Below are 20,304 nucleotides of genomic sequence, written 5' to 3'. Positions count from 1 at the left end.
ATTCGTTGGATCCGCGGGATTCGTCGCCCCAAGTCGCGCAGGCGTCGGCAGCGACGCCACTGCCTCGTGCCCACACACGAAGATGTCTGCTACTTCGCTGTAGAAGAGTTTCCATATAAGAGTGGTGCTGACGTGGAACAGCTGTCGTTCCACTGTGGAGGAGCTTAGGGAAACTCTATTCTCAAGCTGGAAATTGGTTCCACGAGTATGAAGTTTGATAATTTAAGTATTTACTTACCCTAAAGGTAAATCCTTTAAATCTTTTTTAAACTATTCGATATTCAAATTGCATTCAACATGTTTAATGGCCATGACATGAGCATGTGGTGCTCTCATGTGGTTGCTAATTCATAATGAAATAGCCATCAAAAATCAGCAAGCGGCACTTGTCCTCCACAGATTCATTTCCCAGCCTGGCACTTTAGAAATTTCCCAAACAAAAGTTCCCCACAGCCACACTCCGACGCTGGTCCCAGTATTTCGATGGCGAGTCAGTCGTGTGCCAATGCTAGTGGCGCGCTGCTCGGATTTGGTCGGACTGCCTCGTGCCGGGACGAGGCTTGTCTTGCTGCGTCGAGCTGCTGCTGCCGACGACGCTGTGAGTGCTGCTGTGGCTGTGTTTGTTCTTGTTGTAGCCGCAGTTGCTGCTGCTGGTGCTGCCGTTGCTGTTGCTGCTGCTGCTGCGCGCCTGCCGACAGCCAGCCAGCCGTTGCATATCCTTTGGCGCTGATAGCAGTGACAATTCAGTTTCAACTCGGATTCAGAGATAAACGGACGCGTCTGGTCGGCCAAGCGAGAGTGCAGTGTGGCCAAGCGTGCTTTTGAAAGCGCGAAACCCCAAGCGGAAACGAAAGCGAAACTGAAACTGTAACTGCAATTTGAACCTGTTATGTGAGGAGTGCGTGTTCCCAGCTCCAGTTTATCTTTTACGAATTTTTTTTCGAGTGTGTGTGAAGAAAACCAAAAGGACAAAGATACCCAGAAAGAGTGAGAGAGAGAGAAAGAGAGAGATAAGTTGAGAAGAAAGACGGAAATGAAGAATGCAACTTGTGTGCACATCAAAGAAAGCAGCGGAAATTAAAATTTGCATATGCAAAGAGGTGGCCCAGTGCAGTCATCAGAGGCAGAGGCAGAGGCGGAGGCACAGCCAGTGGCCGTGACTGTGGCCCGGTGCCCCACACAGTCAATGACAATGCGGCCAATGATGATGTTGCTGCCGCCCCCAGACCCAAGAAGCTGGCCCAAAGAAACCGAAAGCCACTCTCCGCTCTAAGCCAGTAACCAGGAACCAGCAGCCAGAAGCCCAGCCCTCCCAAGGAACAGACTCAAGTGCCAGATCTCCAAAACTCTAGACTCGTGCGTAATCCAACCCACCAGACTGCCGACTGCAGCCTGCAGCTTGCAGCTTCAGCATTCAGAAGCTCCTCAACCTCCGGCTCCGGCAAGTCACAGTCCCAGCAATCCACAGAGATGCCGTCGCCCGGGCACACATTTTGCTTCTCCTCAGCAGGATTTATCGCTTGCTCAGCAATCGTTCTGCTTTGTAGTTCCGGTAAGTGAAATATGCCCAAAAGCAAAAGCAAACGGGCAACGGGTAACGGGTAACGGACGGACGGCAACGACAACGACAACAATGAGCTGCTGACCATGGCCAAAAGGGAAATGTAACGAAGCAAGCCATACATTTCATTCCTCCATTCATTCATTCATTCATTCACTCGCTCACTCATTCGATTCGGGCAGTCAAACAGATGCAATGAAGTTGTAGCGCTCCTTTCTTATTTCAGTCTCTTTTTGCAATTCCCTCTTTCCTTTCCTGCTATTTTTTTGTGTGTCTGTTTGGGATGGGTGAAGGATTCCCTGATTCCAAATTTGATTTTCGTTACGCCCTTTCACCTCCTACACTCGCCAAAAAATTATAGATGATCCGCTTCGTAATATTCAAGGAAAGTTTTAAATTCCCATTCCGAAATGATCAATTTATCCAATGGAAATTTTAGTACTATTTGAAAGCGCATTTAGTGAATATTTTCGCCATAATCCACTGCGTTTTTTCTCTGTGTATTGTGCTCTGTGGCTGAATCTGGTTTCGACTCTGCTACTTGCTTTGGGGAGATCTGCTTCTGGTTTTGACCCTCACTCTGGCTCTAGCCCTGCTTATGGTTCCTGGACCAGCTTCTGGTTCTCGTTCTGTGTGTGTTTATTGTTGACGTTGCATCTTGCAATGAAAACGTCATCGAATGTAAAATGTTTTGCGAGGCAAGTTTAAAAGGATTTTGGCAGGCACCAAACACACACACACACAAGCACACACGGACATAGACATATCCCCCACCACATGGAGACAAACCGCAACAAAAACGCACCGACACTTGCCACACAAAGCTAGTGGCAGAGAGAGCAAGTGGAAGGGGGAGAGAGATAGAGAAAACACTGCGAAAGACTGGGACAAAAGGACAAATAGACGTGGCAGGATGTGCTCGGACAACTTCAGTTGAGTTAATGCATTTTGTTGCACAGCAAAAAAAAAACACACACACTCAGAGAGCAGCAGGGAAAACATAAATGTATTTGCACAAAAATGTGGAGAAAAGAGCTTAGACCACAGCGGGTGCTAGAAAGGTTGCGAGTGAATACAAATTAACGCTCAACTAGCTCAACCTCCTCCTCCTTCTCCTCCTCGAACACCGACTGCAACCTCAGACTGTCCCCAGGAACTTCCAGCAATTCCTTTGTGCTTACGAGTAGCTCACATCTGTACAAGTTTTGTGGCAGAGGCACATCCTCAGCGTAAGACATTTCATAAGAAATGTTTTTAGAATTTATGTCAAGTTTAAGAGATTTCCTGCGAAGACTTTGTCAGCTAAGGAAGAAGGAAAACAACAACTATTTCAATCAGAAGATTTCATGGAAAGACTGCGAAAGACCCAGATGATATTTAAAAATTATGTGTAAAATATTGAAAATAACTAACATTGAAGCAAATTGCAATGGAAGCCAACAATTAATTATGTCTTTAAAAAGTATCTAAAAGTGTGCAGATTATTTTGAATCAAGTGCCAATTAACTGCAGCATCTACAATGGTTCTTTAAATATCTAAATATATTTTTAGAATACATTCTCTTACATATTTACATATTTATTGGTGGACTCAGTGGGAGTATATAATTTGCAACATAAATATGCAAATTATATACTCCCACTGAGTCCACCAATTCGCATTTAATACCCAGAAAAGTTCGGCAAGCGTTTCCATTTATGATTATGGTCCGAGTCGAGAGAATTTTCATGACATTCAAAGACACACACACATTGTACACATGTATTTGTGCAGGAAATACAAATAGGAATAAAATCAGCAACGAGTATGAATAGCAGTGCAGTGGCAGGAACATAAATAAAATATACAAATACTCAATAACTTTTGTTCATCAAGTTGATTTAATACTTGGAATTTGCCAATGCATAGAATTCGATGCCCGTTTTGTGTGCGGCATCACATTGAATCTTTACGGTTCACGTACATTTAGGTGGAAAAACTTGCACATATATTCATGATATTTTTACACATTGAGCGACATTAGTGGGAAAAACCGCAGACAGATCGGTACGCCAGGATAGTGTGTAGCAGTCAGGTGGTGTTTCGTGTGGGTGCAGTGCCGTTTATTATAAAAATTGCAGCATAAACAAGTGCAAATAAAAATAAGCGGAACACAAACAACAACAATTGCAGTGCGGTCAGACAACAACGACAACGACAACTACAAGGAAAACTATCTTCATGGTCGAACCATTTGATACACTCGAAGATCGAACCACAGCAATGAAAAGACACACAAAGAGATGAAGAAAATATCATTTTTTCGGAAAATAAAATGTATCAATTCCAACTTTGTTCCCACACAACGATCAACAATAAAGGTCTCTAAAAAGCTGCCTTCACCGCTTAGCTTCAATACTGGGAAATAGACAAATGGACATGGAAAAAAAAATATAAACTTAATGGAGGATTTTTAAATGAATATTTCGATTTGTAATACCCTTTGCAAGGGTAACGACTGTGACTACGACAGCAACTGAAATTGCATAACCTACAGTGTGCAAAAACTGCAAAATGACTGAAACGACTTGGGGGTGACATGGTTCGAGTGGTGATTCACAGAGGGGTGTAGCGGGGAAGAAAGGTGAGAAGGGAGAGAAATGGCGACAAAACATTTCCAGGCATAAATATGAAAATATGAGAGCATACTCTACCCATGAGGGAGCTCAGAATTCTTGCAATGTTGCAATGTGAGATCCAGAAGCTTGAAGCAGACAGGCAAAGTATTAGAAAGATAGTTTATTTTTGGACTGCTATAAGCGTAAAGTGTCAATTTGTGAGTACTCTCCTTGGTTCTACAAAGAATATTCAGCATTGCGATCAGTTCGTTAAATTTCAATGAAAGTTCTGCACTAAAACTAAATTGAAACATTAATTAGAAGCATGAAAAATCATCTTTCAAAACAACTATTCTGATCATCTGTTCCACTGTCCATTGAAAACCTTTTTTATAAATGTTCACCTTAAATTTAAACCCAACTAATCGTACAAATGTTTACAGCCAACAACAGCCTAATAATAATCCAAGAAGCTTTTTTCTTATTTTCCCTGGAAAGCCAACCATTAAAAAAAGCCACTAAAAATATAGAATAAAAGACGGGTGGGTATGTGGGTGTGGGGGGCGTTACAAAAAAAGCCAAGGGAGAACTGCATGCAGGACAATCAACTCTCACACTTTCGTACAAACAGCGAGACGGGCAGCCAGCCAGACAGACTGGGTCAATATATGGGCTACGCAGTGTGATTGTGTGTGTGTGTGTGTGGGAGAGAGAGAATGTGGCAGTGTGTGTGTGTGTGTGTGGTTTATGATACCATTTAGCCAGAGGGTTGTTTTGACAAATTGTGCAAATTATTGTGTTAAATTTGCCCTTGAGGTGAAAAATCACTTTGACATGACCAGCCAAGTGGCATCGTTTTTTATCCTCCCACCAATCGCTCTCTCTCCCACTCTAGTTCTTTTTTGGCTCTACCTCTCTTTCTCTCTCTTTTTGCTTCGCCCTAAGTAAGTGCTTAGCTGATTGTGCTTTTGTCTGTCATATTACAAACGCCAATACATATGTCAGCCGCAGGGCCGTTGAATGAAGATGTACACAATGACCACCACATCGCTTCCAAAGATGATGATGATGATGATGATGATGATGATGATGTAATGACTGTGACTGTAGCCAGAGTGGCACTTAAAGTCGCCTGCCGTCGCCTTGCCACAACTGGTGGTGCCACGTTTTTAAGGCCAATGCCACTAATTGAGGCACCGTTCAAAGATAGATGAAGTTGGCCAAAACTGTGGTGGAAAGTTTTCAAAAAGCGATTTCGTATGCAGCGTTGACGTGACTCGCATTAGTGTACCCCTCGCCTTGCCACCCAAACTGCACACGTGTGTTTGTGGCATGCCACGCCCACTCCTATACGCCCAGCACAAAACTCAGTACTGAGGGCTGGGGTAGGGGAGAAAAAAGCGAAGGGAAAACTGTACTGTTGCTTATTATCGAAATTGTATATGCCAGGCAGCGACGGCCACAACTTCCTCTTGAGCCTCGACTTCGACTTCGACTTTGCCTTCTTTTTCTGCATTTCTTTGAGTTTTTCTGTGGGTTTGGTGGTGCTAGGAAGAGAGGTGCTGCTCCTGCTGCCATTGGTGGGGCAAAAGTTTGTTGGCACCAACAAATTAAGATAGTTGGGTTAGTGGCAAGTGGCAAGTGGCAAGCGGGCAAATGTCTAGACGGTTTTTAGTCAAATTATGGTTTTCAAGCGTTCTATTTGGCTTTATTTCCCTTCCATCTCTAAGCTCCCCCAGTCCCAGTAGCCAACTCGCTTCCTGAACATGGGCTTTAGCTTAATTTGTTAACAATTACAGGTCGGGATACACAGAGAGCTTTTTTTTTGATGGAAAGAGAATTAAGATTTTGACTGGAAGGTGGGAGGATTTTCAGCGCCATTGGGGTACAAATATCTATATAGACTTTAGTCTATAGTTTACCCCCAAGAAACTGTGTTTATGTTTAACCCAATATAACTGCATTATCGGTGCTTTTCAATCATCGCTTTCAGGAGCGTTCAAACGCGCTTTTCTTTTTCGGGCCACAGACCCAAACATCAACTTTTGCTGTTAACTCATCGCGTGAGTTGAACGTTTATTTCTCTCCACTTTGTCCATTTGTTCATCAGCATTTTTCTCTCTCTCTCTCACGCGCTGGCCCTGGCTGACCCATTTTTAATTTACTCCAAAAGATGAAATCGGAATTTTTGTGTTTTTTTTTCCCCCGGGGTGAGTCTAAAGTATTTCACAAACAAACAACAAAAACAACGAAATAAACGGAATTCCTTTGCGGGTGGAGAGATGGCAAAAGTTTTTCCAACTATTTAGAAAAATCATGTAATGGCGTGGAAATTGTTTCTGTGCTGTCTTTGCCGCTGGTTAATTTGCTCGACGATTAAGTGTGAATTGTTTGCGGGAATAGAAAATTTACATTTACAGGCAACAAAGTTCTGATATGCTTTACATGCCTCGAAAGACAGCACTTTCCGGGCAACTTTGTAATTTGTTTAACTAATAACTGAGCATTGTTTTGGCTAGAATTGTGAATTGTGCGAGTATATCAACGGTTTAATGATGCCACAAATAGGAAATCTCTGGACTAGCCAAAGCTGAAGGGTGCAAAGTTTGTGCAAATCTCACGAGCTGACACAATTACATTTCCCGAAAGCAAATCTCGAATATTTGTAATGCAAAGTCCACACCCATGAACGAGTTTCGACGTTCATTCTTCCTCTCTTCCCCCATGCCACATTTCATTCAGTTAATCAGTTTTCCATCGAACCTTCGATGCTGGACTCTGGACTCTCCTTTGTATGTTTTCCAATCGGTGAAAGCATGTTAAAAATTGAAGAAACTAATGAACATTCTGATTGAAGGTTTGCTCGCCATTGAAACCAATGGAAACTTTGGGGAACAATGAAGCGTGCGGAGAGCATAGGGAGAGCATGAGGGAGCAGGATGCCAATGCCAATGCCAGTGCCAGATGAAGCGTGGTCGGAAGGGGGTTGAGGATTGGGTTTTGGTTTCGGTTTGCTGCAAGACCAGAGTTATGCTCGTCAATCTTCGGCAGGGGGGCTGGGCTGGCAAAGGCGACAGTTTGATAAACTGAAGCAGCGCTTCACAGATACTAATCAGCGCTTCGTTGGGCGCTTAACAGGAAGCAATAAATTTACCCAGGACATGCCAATGTACGAGTAGTCGTATGTGTGCGAGTGTGCGAGTGTGTGCCAGTGTGTGTGTCGCGCCCTTGTCTAGAAATTTTAATTAAAAGCGATGACATAGCGAGTAATTCTATATCAAAATGTCGCCTATTAATTTTAAGGACATTTCCTTTATTGATTCATTGTCAATATTATATTGAACCCATAATTTACACATAAAAGGGCTATCCACCCGAACACTCCCCCTTCTCTCTCTCTCTCTCTCTCCCTCTCTCTGGATGTCTACTATATTGGCCCATCATTGTGTTGGCATCGTTTACTTTTAGCTGCTTTCGGCTTTGGCCTTTTGTTTGGCTTGTTTTAATTCATTTAGACATTGAAATGTTGCTGGGGCGTGTTTGCCTTTTGATGAGCCCAACACACGACACACACAGACACACACGCACACTGAGGCACATTGCGTGTGTGCGTGACTTGGTCTATAGCCGGGGACGACATTCCCCCCTTGTCGTTTCTGTCGCTTTTGATAGCCAAACATTCCATCTTTACGCCATTTTCAAGCACGCCAACGGGGCCCGCAACCAGAGCAGGGTCACGGGCAGAGGACCCAGGGGGAAAAGCCAGAGCCAAAGCAAACAGAAGGCTTAGTCCCCGCCACCCGCCACCCAGGCCCTCCGGGGACCTCCTCACTTGATTCTGATTTAACGCTCACCGTAATTACAAACAGCCAAACACGAGAGTGGAAATGGAAATGAAAGTGGAAAGCGGAATTGGAGTAAGGGCTAGGGCTGGGGCTAGGGCTGGGGCATGGGGAAATCTGACTTAATTTAGTCATCTAAACGCGCTTGTTATTGATAAGAAAATCAAAATGGAAATGGAAATGGATGTAAACAAATCATAGTTACAATAACTATAAGATAGAGTAATAAAACGGGGCACGAAGACTGCTCTTTGGATACTCTTACCCCTGTAGATCCCTTAAATATCCCTAGAAAAAAAGAAAGCGATGAATGGTCAAGCAAAACAGTCAGCGCCAAAGAGTGTTTCCTGCCATTAGAGCTGCAAATTTTTCGAGCACTTCATTAGAGGGACAGTCAGTCAGGACTGGCATCTAATGGACAAAGCCATGAGATATTTTCCAATCCCCAACGGCTCCTGGCCACTGCAATTGATAAACAGCTTTGGCCACGAATTAAAGCAACTGAAACTGGAAACTGTCACAAAGGCCTAGTGTGCTCCACTTGTCGCCGGGGCCAAGGGAATCGACAGAGTTGGAAAGGCACATAGACATGGGGAGGGGGAAGGGAATGCAGAGACGGATATGGGATTGGCAAGGGGAGAGTTGGCGACAGAGACGAAAGCCAGATTCCATTCAAAAATGGCCAACAGAAACCCATAAACCATTGGCCAAAACACAACTGTGGCGACAGACTGACTGTCGTGCCCAGGGCCCACCCCCCCTGAAACCACTAAGACTCCCCACATTTCCTGGTGGGAATATCGAAATTGTGTAGGTCGAAGAGAGTGAGCAAAAATGGAAATAAAACTGTTTTAACAATAAATTAAGTTGCTGTTGCAGCATAAAAACGAATTTATCCAATGAATTGAGGGTTCCATTGCTGGTAGAAGATGGAACGAGGGGCAAGAACAGTGGTATGTGTTGGGGCAATGTGTTGACGAACTATTGGAGATGTGCTTAAAGTTGGACCACAACCAGAGGCTATCGATAAGGCAACCTAAGAGAATTTTTTGCAAATTCCTGCAGTATTCACTCAGGGCAGTTGAAGGGTGCGAGGGTGTATTGTGCTTGTTCCTCCAAGAAGTGATTTCTGTGCCCTAAAGTTCTCGTATGTTTATCGTGGATATTCATTGACTTTTTGGAGATTTTTGGGTAAGGAATAACATTAAGAAAAAACCTTGTAACAGGTCCATAGATATACATACATATTTTACCTTTACAATCAATCAAATAATAATTTGACACGCAGTTTGTTTCCGATTAAAGCGTATCATACATTCGGCACGTCTAAACGTCTACAAAGCTATTTATTATCACTCTTTCGACTGTGGGTTTCTTCTGAGAGTTGACTTCGTCTGAGGCCAATTTAATAGCATACTTTACAGCGCTAAGCAGACTACAAGAATAACGGCCAAGTGCCGTAGAGCGACAAACAAACAAAATGAAGTGACGTCGCCGAGTCGCAACTCGCGACTCGCAAAAAGCGGACGTTCATTGTTCTGCCAAGAAAAGCAACACGACAAACCGAGAAGGAATTCACGAGAAGCAAACAGAGACAAAGGTTCGGCTGGACCAGACCGCATTCCTGCCAACGATTTCCAGACACACTTTCTCAGTAAAGTATGGAAAGGATGTAAAGAATCTTCTTCAAATTCTTCATTAAAAATAAGAAGAACTAAACAACTCTGCACGCTATTCTTGTTCTCTCCAAAAGAGCGATCAATTGCTCGATCCAAGAGCTGGAGATCGCTCTTATATAACGACAGCCTCTCTGTCAGTGTCGCAATGCTCTAGACTGAGGGAAGTTGGATGATGTTGCTGCTGGTAGCAGGCAGGAAGCGGGCAACGGTTCCAGCGACTCCCTTTTGAACTTCCGCTTTGGCTTGCAGCAATTTCTTTGGGCTTTATTGCCAGCCCATGCTGGCAATGAGTCGAAAAAAAAAATAGCGAAAATTGTCTGTCGCTTGATAAAGCGGAAGCAGAACTTGCCCATAAACGAAATGTGGCAACTGAGTGTAAACTTTATTGGCGCCAGACTGCCTGGCGACAACGCTGTTGTCATGCTCATCCTTCTCCGTGGCAGCATCCTCCTTTTCGAGCAGCAGCGGCAGCGGCAGCAGCAGCAGCTCATCCCAGTAGCAGCGCCTTCCTTCGTGTACTCCTTCCTCCCAGCTCATTCGGCGCTTCTTGTCTTTTTTTTGTCTCCCTCCTTGGACCCGTTGTGACTCATGCGACACGCATTGGGAGCCAGCAGCACCCAGACCGATGGCGTCTCGATGGCTGGCAACTAAAGTCATCGTTTACCCCCCAAGAAGAAGCTGGTTGTTTGTTTTGTCTGACTCTGACTCTGACTTTGGCTATAGCTCTGGCTCTGGCTCCACGGTGACTCTCAGTCTGGCTGCAAGCAAGATTGGAAAGGGGAAAGTGGCATCGGGAGACAGAGGAAGTCTTACATTAGTTGATTTCATGCGCTGTTTACATTGGCAGCGAATTATGCGCATTGGAAAACCGAGCTTTGGCTGCCAGCGGGTGGGCTATCGCGTCCGAGATGAAACGGAATGGCTGTCAAGGAATTGGTCCTTGGCAGACATTAAGCCTTGGACTTTTCGTGCATATGGCAATGTGGGAGATCCTTTGCTTCACCTTTCAATTGGGCAATGCTCGGGGTTCGGGGTTTAAACTATTACAGCTGTAAGACTGACTTTTCTCTCACTTTGTTTCCTTTCAGAGGTTCTATCCAGTTGGGAGGAATGGTGGACATACGATGGTATATCCGGTAAGTAGAGCCACAGATCATCCTGCAAGATCTCTGGTTGGAATTTGCTTTAAGCATTTTTTCACACATAAATTGGCAATGCTGTCAAAGCTCATGTCCATCACTGAATGCTGCAACTGATTTAATTACATTTCAAATCGTTTGGCAAACAAAACAACAGCAATAAAAAAAGAGCGCGAGGGAGAGAGAGAGGAAACGCAGACAAGCAAACATCCCAGATCGGATGAGTGTAGGATGTTGTTGCAGTTGTAATTGTTGCATGTCACTGTCTGAATGGTCTGCCCACTGGTCCCACTCACAAATGCTCCACCTGCACCCTGCCAGGAACTCAGTTGCAGTTTTATTTATGCAACAGCAGCAGCATAAAAAGAGACAAACAGGCAACATGCAACTGCAACAGCAACTGCAACAGCAACTGCAACAGCAGCAGCAACAAATGAATGCAAACACACAAAATGAACAGCGGCGCGGGACAGGCCACAAACGCGACAAGTGCGGGGTGGCGGGGTTGCCACGAGGGGGAGGGGACGTGTGTCTGGGGCCAGTGTCAGAGGCTGGGTCAACTGCATCATCATGAAAAAGTTTTTTAAACTTTGGCATTTATTGCCTCCATCGCTCGGGCATCGTGTGTCGTGTGTCGCGTGTCATCCCAGCAGCAACACACACACACACACACACACACAAAAACAAAGCCACACGCACACACTCGCAGAGGGATCGAAAACCTCGAAACCGAATTCCAGTCAACGAAATTCGCATCCTGAATGCCCATCAAATGTTGCACCCCAACAACAATTTCGAATGGGTTCCATCAACTTGATAAATATCACACCATTGGAGTTTCTCTACAGGAAATTTGGGTTCTGATAGATATTTCATTGCCATTTCCTTAGAGATTAGTTAGAGACTTTTTATTAGATTTAAGAAGCAACTTTAGATTGTTCCACACCTCAAGAAGTGTACCTAAAAACAATCAAATGTACTTCAGATATCTGTAACCGAATCTCCATAAACTGCCATTAGAATAATCCCTCAAAGATAAATCGTCAAAACGTAGAGCATTCAGCTAGTGAACCACCAGCATCGGTTACCGCACCATTTGTTTGCTTCAATTTATTTGCGTGATGTGCGCATGGTATAGAAAAATATTAAATTTTGTATGAGGCACAAAGGCCTAATTCCCATAACCCAGCATGGACCACTACTACCAGCCACTAGGCTACTGGGCTACCCGCTGACCCCACGCTGACCCCACGCTGACCATGCTGACGGTTCAACCCCAAAAACCGAGCATTGTTTTGAAAAGTTTCGACAGTTTTTAGCCCGTCACATCACATCAGGCATAGAAGTTTTGGGTCACCCGAAAAACCCCCGCCAGCGCCCATTGGCAGTGCATTTAATTGCCATTTAAAATGGACTGTGGGTGCAGCATTGAGCGGGGAGAGGAGGATTGCTGCAGGATGGCAGGATGCCCGTTTCATTCTCAAAGCTTATGAAATTTCATTTGGCATTTGAAATTGTCATCGATGTTGCTGCTGCTGAAGCTGGAGCTGCCACGGCCGCTGCTGTTTGCATTGGGAAGGAGGCGAAGACACGTTTTCCATTTGGTCGATTGACAGAAAAGAGTGGATCGAAAGGGGCAGACAGGGTGGCGTGGTGGCGGGGGGACAATAACTGATGCATGCTCCAGTGTACTCCTTTGTGTGTCTGTGTATGTTGCACACAACTCTCATGCATTGATTCGTTTTGGCAGGACCAAGCTTCTGGGGCCTTATCAATCCACAGTGGAATATGTGCAACAAAGGACGACGCCAATCGCCCATCGATGTGGTGCCCGACAAGCTGCTGTTCGATCCCTACCTCCGACCGCTGCACATCGACAAGCACAAGGTGCGTGTGTGTGTGTATACACCCATATAATATGCATATTGGCGAGCCCTGAATCAATCCTTGGTTTCAACAGGTTTCCGGCACTCTGCACAACACGGGCCAGTCGCTCGTTTTTCGCGTCGACAAGGACACCAAGCAGCATGTGAACATATCCGGCGGCCCTCTGGCCTATCGCTATCAATTCGAGGAGATCTACATCCATTACGGCGTGGATAACACTCGCGGCTCCGAGCACTTCATCCAGGGCTACAGTTTCCCCGGCGAGGTAAGTGTTTGCACAGAGGGGATCATCGCCACTGACAGGCCACAAACAATGCTGGCTCCCTTCTCCCCTTTGCAGATTCAAATCTATGGCTTCAACAAGGAGCTGTACCACAATATGTCCGAGGCCCAGCACAAGTCGCAGGGCATTGTGGGACTGTCCCTGATGGTGCAAATTGGCGAAACGCCCAATCCAGAGTTGCGCATCATCACGAGCACCTTCAACAAGGTGCTCTACAGAGGTAAGTTTTGTCACATAATATTGCCATTCCTCCTTGTGGTTGCGGTAAATAAATATCGATCATTCTTGTGCCATCGCTAGCCTTGCATTACCTTGCATAACCGTTTTTCGTTGCCTTCATTTCCGTCCACGCAAAATGCCCCCCGGAAATGTTGCAACGTTAATATCGTTGCAATGCTCTGCCTGCCATTTGGCTTCCCCTTCTGTTCTTTCACTTGCTCATGCCCTGCCCTGTCCTGTCCTGCCCTGTCCTGTCCTGCCCTGACCTGTCGTCCTGCAATGCCCTGCCCTACCCTGGCCCTGCCTCTTTTATGATGTCATTGCAACAACAACTGCAGTCGAGGCCATAATTATGTACAGGCGAGCCATAAAAAATGACTCCCGGCGGGGGCCACGAAATTGAGACTGCCCTGCACAAAGTGACGAAAATGAAACCTCGAATTACACTAAACCGACACTTAATAATTCCCTCCTACCCGGCCGGATGAACGGACGGATCCACAACTTCATTGCACGTCTCGTTGGCAGTTTTCTTGGCCAGTTTAATAGCCTTTTTACAGGTCGTACAACTTTATGGCAGTCCGGCCCCAGCCTTAATTTGTAAAATGCCAGAGAAGCCAAGCCAGGCAGCAACCAAAACCAAGAAATATGCCAGGCCACTTCTCCAAGCAACAACAAAAGCAGCTCCAAAAAATTAAAAAAATAAATCCAACCTCAAATTGTTTACGGCATAGTTGAAGGTTGAACAAATTGTAGATACTCTAACGAAGAGAAAGGTGAATGAGAGAACATATTCTCGGAGATAGAAAAAGATTGGCAAGGTAACAAAGAAAGGATAGATAATATGTGCATAGATGAACAGAAAAAGGAAATTATTGATGTGTATTTTAAGAGGAGAATATTAAAGAAACATTTAGAAATATTTGCAATCACAGACGGGCAATAATTTGGATACTTTTTGCGTGTAAGATAGAAAACGCCAATATGCATTTCAAAAGACAGTCTCTATTGAAATCTATTCTGTAGCATATTTCAATCAATTTCCTTGCACATAATCTGCCCATACAATTCAGTAAGCTACGCTCCAAAAGGCAACCCACACATCTGCAGTGTACCCACTGGTGGCAGCTCGTCTCACCTCAAGGGAAAGTAAAACTAACACTTCTGATGCAAATACTCATCCCCTCCCATCCCACCATGACAGACCAGTTCTAGTCCCCGTCGCAGCCCGTGACCCCACACCCATTCGACGCTGCGACTGCGACTGCGACTCTCCGCCTCGGCGTTTGCCAGACTTTGAGTTGTGCTACATTGCGGCCTTACAAGTCGCGAGTTGCTTCATTTCCGGCTGGCAAAATGATTTGTATGAATAAAGCCGTGCGCTGACGTTGAAGTGGTCAGGTGGGGGGTCAGGTTGAGTCGGATTAGGTTGAGAATGGGTCGGGAATGGGTCGGAACTGGGTACAGATTGGGTCGTGAATGGAACTGGGAATGGGCCAGGAGTGTTGCAAGTGTTGTTGGGCGGTGCTCGTGCTGCCCGTGTCTGAATTATTCATTTGACTTTGCCATGCCGAAGTTGAAGACGTGTTTTCATATTTTTTTTTTATATTTTGTGTGCGATATGCGCATAAATAGCTCGAGCTCCCACCCATGCCAGTCCGTCCCTTTCGACTGCACCTTGAACTTTGCATTTCTCATGTTTTATGCACTCACTGAACCGAGCCGTCCTGCTCCGTCCCTTCCCACAGGCTTCTCGACGCCCATACGGCACATTTCAGTGAGGTCGCTGCTGCCAAACACGGATCATTACATCACCTACGAGGGCTCCACAACCCATCCCGGCTGCTGGGAGAGCACCGTCTGGATCATAGTTAATAAACCCATCTATATCACCAAACAAGAGGTGAGTTACCCCATTATCAAATGTCATTTGATTACTTTGAACTTATCCTTATTTTAGCATAGATAAAAATTTAATTAAATGATTGAAACATTCAAAATGTAAATTTTAAGCATGCAAAATTGATCTATTGAGGTTTTGAGGTACCCCTTTTTTTATTGAACTAAATAATCAAGCAATGGATCATCCTTTTTTCATGGTTTTGGGCAGTCGATTCTTTTGGTTGTGCACCGCAAATAATTAAATGCATTTTGTGTGTATGTGCGTGTGTGAGTTTTCAATTGCAATTAGAGATGATTGTTATTGTTGGTTTATTTATGTGCCATGGCTTTTTTATTCCCCTGTCCGTTTTTTTGTGTGTATGATGATTGGAAGTACAATGAAATCGCATAAATGCAATTATAAAATTGCTCATCAATTTGGGCATTGGTCAGATCGCGGTGGCAGTGCGGTCAATATGCCGCTCTGTGCATAATTAAAAAACAATATTTGGTTAGTTTAATCAATTTGCATAAATGCATGTGTAATGGAGGGGTTGGTTGGGCGTGGGAAGGGCTGCAAAAAGGTACAAAAAAAGCACATCGACAAAGAACAAACAAAATAGGAATCCAATGAAATGTAAACGCAAAGTCAATGGTTGACTAGAGAGTGATTTGGATGAACTTAATGGGAGTTCTAGGGATGCTAATGGTATTGAAAGGTTCTACGCTAAATCAAGGATCTTTGCCTAATAATAGTTTGATTCAAAATATAATTTGTGCATTCTCAAGACAGAACATGAAACACAGTTTTAAATGTAGCTTTTAGGATCTGTTCAGCCCAACACCTCTTACAGCAAAACGCCTAAAAACCACAAACAGCTTTATAAAATAATAAAAACTATGATTAAACACAAACAAATTAGTTTGGAGTTGTCATGCATAATTATCCGCCATCTGGTTGACAAATTGCGCAAAGCATTTGACACTTTATTCAACTTCAATTAGTGGCAAAATTACATTGGCCAGTAAAAACCCGCAGAAAAACCATTAAAATATTTTGTCATTTGTTAAGTTGTGTCAGGAATGAGCGGGATGGCAAAATAATGAACCGAATCGATATACGAGTCTGTGTGTGTGTTTATGTCTTTGCAGTTATATCAACTCCGACGACTGATGCAAGGCTCCGAGAGTACTCCAAAAGCTCCACTAGGTAATAATGCGCGACCCGTGCAAAGTTTACATCATAGAACCGTAAGAACGAATATAGATTTTAAGCGAAACAAGGTGAGTGTTATTCCTAGATAGGTGTATTCCCCAATCCCAATTCGAGTCCCCCCCCACTACTTAAGTTTTGTGTTTTTCTCTGACAGAATCAATATGCTTGCCCCTCGATGTATAAGGATATGTATTATCGGGCGAATCGTTGGTCACCAGACACGGGACTCTTGATACGTTGACAACCGTGCGTGGAAAACTGCGAAAAGCAATTAATATCATTGCTATTATTATTCATATTATGTGTGGTGAACAATGCTACAGAAATGGCAACAATATTGACAAACAGAAAGGGCTCCGCTCGCTCGAGGACTGCAGCCACGGAGGTCAGCGGGTCACTTTTGATGTTTTTATGTCGCATTCAATTTTCATATTCATTTCGGGACTCGTTTTGCCTGCAATATTCCTACAACAAAAGCAGCGGCAGCAGCCACACAACAATTTATATTATTTATTGCATTATTATTAATAATATAACAGCCGGCGGCGCAGCGGTAGCAACAATATTAAACATGAATTTAGGTAACAAATGCGTGCAACAAGAACAACAACCACAAAAACCGGCAACTATTCGTAAGAACGCTACAGTTAAGTGCCTCGACTATGTAATACCCGGTACTTGGGTACACAAATGGGCTAAACAAATGGCAGACATTTATTTGCAGTGACTAAAAGTAGAATTTGTGGCGTCCCTAAAACATTTCTTTACTACTGCTGGATCTGAAAACCCTTGTTCCTAGGTTTTCTTTTGCAAGATTAAAATATATTCCCTGAATTCTGCGAGTATCGGGTACCAAAATGTTGATTATAAACCAGACAAAAAAAGAATAGAGGAATTTCCAGGCAAAATCTGAAATGCCACATTAAACCAAAAACAATGCACACACAGACAAACGTACAGCAAATATGCGAACTATTTTGATTTCATAGTTTTGTGCGTAAATCGTGAAACAATTATGGTTCAGGCAGACATTTAATGAGATTTGCGATGGTTATTGTTTCATCTTTTGAAAATGCCATGAGGAACCACGGATTGCTTCAAGGAAAAATCTACGCATCTTTGGAGCCTATATTTGGTCGAATTTATGCTAGGGAAACAAATTGATTCAGGCTTAAAGGCTTAGATTTAATCCAAGCTCATTTGAATATTTTCGATTCGGTGCATTTCTGAATGTAATAATTATTTGTGCGATTTGCATTTGCATTTGTGTCTGTGTTTGTGTCTCTGTATCTCTGCACTACACATCTTTTGTTCAACTAGTATGCCGCTGCAAACAACAGTAACAAATAAGTGAAACAATATATAATAAAAATGAAACAAAATAGGAGAATTTCCGTAAACTGGATGGGTGGACAATAACTAACAAACAAAACGAAAACGAAAACAGAAACGAAACGAAAATAAAAAGAGAGATAAACGAAATGAGAGAAAGTATAAAAAATGGCAACAGAAATTAACAAGAAGTAAAATATTCATATAAACATACAAATAGCAAAAAGGTATCTACATACATATATATATATATACAAGCAGGCAAACATATATACATACATACATGCATACATATACCTATATACAACTCTCTCTATATGTAGACATGGATGATGTAAGGAAACTAAATGCAATGCAGCCAGGAAGTTGAAAGGGAAAGGGAAAGTGGAATGTAATGGGTTGGACACATCGTTCGCGCACTATATATGATAGCTATATAAATACATACACACATAGCCCCCTTCCTACACACAAACACAAACACAAACCAAACACTATCCAACCAAAAGCATTTACAAATATATAACTCTGGCTTTGACGATGATCTGGCAGGACATCTCGTCTCCTCTATCTAAACAGACAACTCATAAATACAGACAGACATACACTTATCTAGTCATGGAGTATACACAAAGCGAATGCGCTACAAAACATAAACTAATTCTAGAATGCAAGCATTAGAACTACAATGTAACTAAATAACTAAACTAACTAATTGATTAATGTATTAACTAGCAGTGGAGTTTGCCATCAAAAATCAAATTCAAGTAAAATCTAGACGACAAAATAACGAAACAAATAAGATATATCAATTTTTTTTGGGTCACTTTTTTTTGCGTCGTCAAAGTGTGCAAAAACCAAGGAACGAGAATGTTCGCAAAAGTGCTGTAGAGACAAGTATTATGGCTAGTGTAGAACCTAAGTTACTGAATAGCATTTAGCAGCTAGCACGGCCTGAGTTTGTAATATAATAAAAAGATATATTATATATAAAAATACATATATAAAAGAGTAACAAAATGTGTATCGGATCCGTTCAAATCCCACAAATTCGCAGCTGTCGAACGGACAAATTAGTGTGCAATTATTGTATTTCCTTTTGGGCCAACCAAGCAAGCAGCAAACCAACTAACTTATTAGGCCCCACCCTCCCAATTATGTGTAGAGCATTAACTATTTGTATAAAAGCTAAAACAGAGAACGAAACAAATTCCACAACTCGGAAACACTTTGCTACGACTGTAAGTTACTATATTGTGTTGCCCCCCAAACGAAAATGCAAAACTATATGGTATATAGTGTATAAATATATGAACTATATACAAACGATCTATATATATATATAATGTATGTGTAAACTATAAATGCAAGAATTACCAAACAAATAGCAGTTGAGAAATGGCCTATCAAATGCGGAATGTTGTTTTTCCCCCAAACAAAAACGAAAAATTGAAGAATGCAAAACTAATAAATGAAAAACGAAAAGTATTATATGAGAAAAAGGAAAAAAAAACCGAAAAACAAATTGAATTTTTGCTTCATTTGTGGTTGAAGGGCTGGAGACGGGCTGGAGGGTGAGTACCTGGTTTCCATTTGCCGTAAAGCTAATCACAGCTGCCCCATGGATCAGGGTTCAATATCCGGTTTCAACTAATCACAGGAGCATTCAGTGCTACCAAAAGTGTGGCAAAGAAAGAGAATAAATCTACTGGAAGATGTCCTGGGACTCAGGCAGTTCTCAAGCCCTTCCCTTGCAAAAAGCAAACTTAATCTGCTTATCCAAATGGATCCCTCCATGACAAAAAGCCCTGGGGATTGGGCCTGAACAGAAGTTCAAAATGCATTCGAGCACAGCATTAATTGGAATAATAATAACAATAATAACAGCGAATGCGTAACGCAGCAGTCAAGAGTGCTTAGAAATGTAGCAGCCAACAACGAAGAAATGATTTTAATCTCGTTGAATGCGAACTACAACGATGATGGCACAGTGGGACGCACAGTGCACAGTGCACAGTGTGGGAATGGGCCAGAGCCTGTTTAAATATGCAATTTCAATTTCCGAAAAACACAAAAACGCGTGCAACACGCAGAGGATTCACACAGCTCAGGATTTCCATGCGAGTGCGACGAGAGGATGGCAGTCGGCACTCGGAATGGTAATCTAAATCGGAATGGAGATGAGGTCGCTGGGCTGGGCTGGGGGTTGGATGTAAAATTTGATGTTGAATGTTACCAGGCAATCGGAAACAGTGGGTTTAGCTGGTCAGCATTGGGGGTAACGCTGCTGGTGGTGGTGGTGGTCTGCCACTGGCCGCATGTTTAATTGGACGCAATTGAAACTAAACTAGCGTAAAATGGAAATAAAAACACAAATGGAATTGTTGCTTTTTGTGCGCTGCACCCACCTCACTCCTGCCATAAGGCAATAGGAATTCATTCGTTTCGTTTCGTTTCGCATAAAAATTAATTACAAATTAATTTACCATAAATTGAAATTGGTCGCTGCATTCAGCGTTGAGGGGAGCAGTGACTGCCGGGATGAGTCGTGTGGCTGGCCCCAAAGTTTGCCACTGGCCGTGGAGCAAGTGTGGGGACTGGCAGCACCCTTCTCAATATAACAAGTGTTCATTAGCATTAGCAGCCCGAAAAAAGACTGGCATACAG

General features: G+C 43.2%; 1 protein-coding gene across 1 annotated transcript; it reads left to right on the top strand.

The window, feature by feature from the left end:
* The first annotated feature begins 759 nt into the window (after positions 1-759).
* LOC117890115 (carbonic anhydrase-related protein 10) lies at positions 760-17,188 on the top strand. Its single transcript, XM_034794790.1, has 8 exons — positions 760-1,552; positions 10,769-10,816; positions 12,570-12,706; positions 12,780-12,971; positions 13,047-13,209; positions 14,957-15,111; positions 16,242-16,373; positions 16,460-17,188. The coding sequence occupies exons 1-8, from the start codon at positions 1,471-1,473 to the stop codon at positions 16,544-16,546; spliced, it is 996 nt and encodes a 331-aa protein (XP_034650681.1). The 5' UTR covers positions 760-1,470; the 3' UTR covers positions 16,547-17,188.
* Positions 17,189-20,304: the final 3,116 nt, after the last annotated feature.

This window comes from Drosophila subobscura, chromosome A (assembly GCF_008121235.1).
Source record: "Drosophila subobscura isolate 14011-0131.10 chromosome A, UCBerk_Dsub_1.0, whole genome shotgun sequence".
Lineage (NCBI taxonomy): Eukaryota > Metazoa > Arthropoda > Insecta > Diptera > Drosophilidae > Drosophila > Drosophila subobscura.
This window is presented reverse-complemented; position numbering and strand designations above follow the sequence as displayed.

Excerpts from the sequence above, each read along its gene's own strand:
- LOC117890115 (XM_034794790.1), top strand. The coding sequence starts at position 1,471 with ATGCCGTCGCCCGGGCACACATTTTGCTTCTCCTCAGCAGGATTTATC. Across the intron at positions 12,707-12,779 it reads TGCACATCGACAAGCACAAG|GTTTCCGGCACTCTGCACAA; the intron begins GTGCGTGTGTGT and ends TGGTTTCAACAG. Across the intron at positions 12,972-13,046 it reads GCTACAGTTTCCCCGGCGAG|ATTCAAATCTATGGCTTCAA; the intron begins GTAAGTGTTTGC and ends TCCCCTTTGCAG.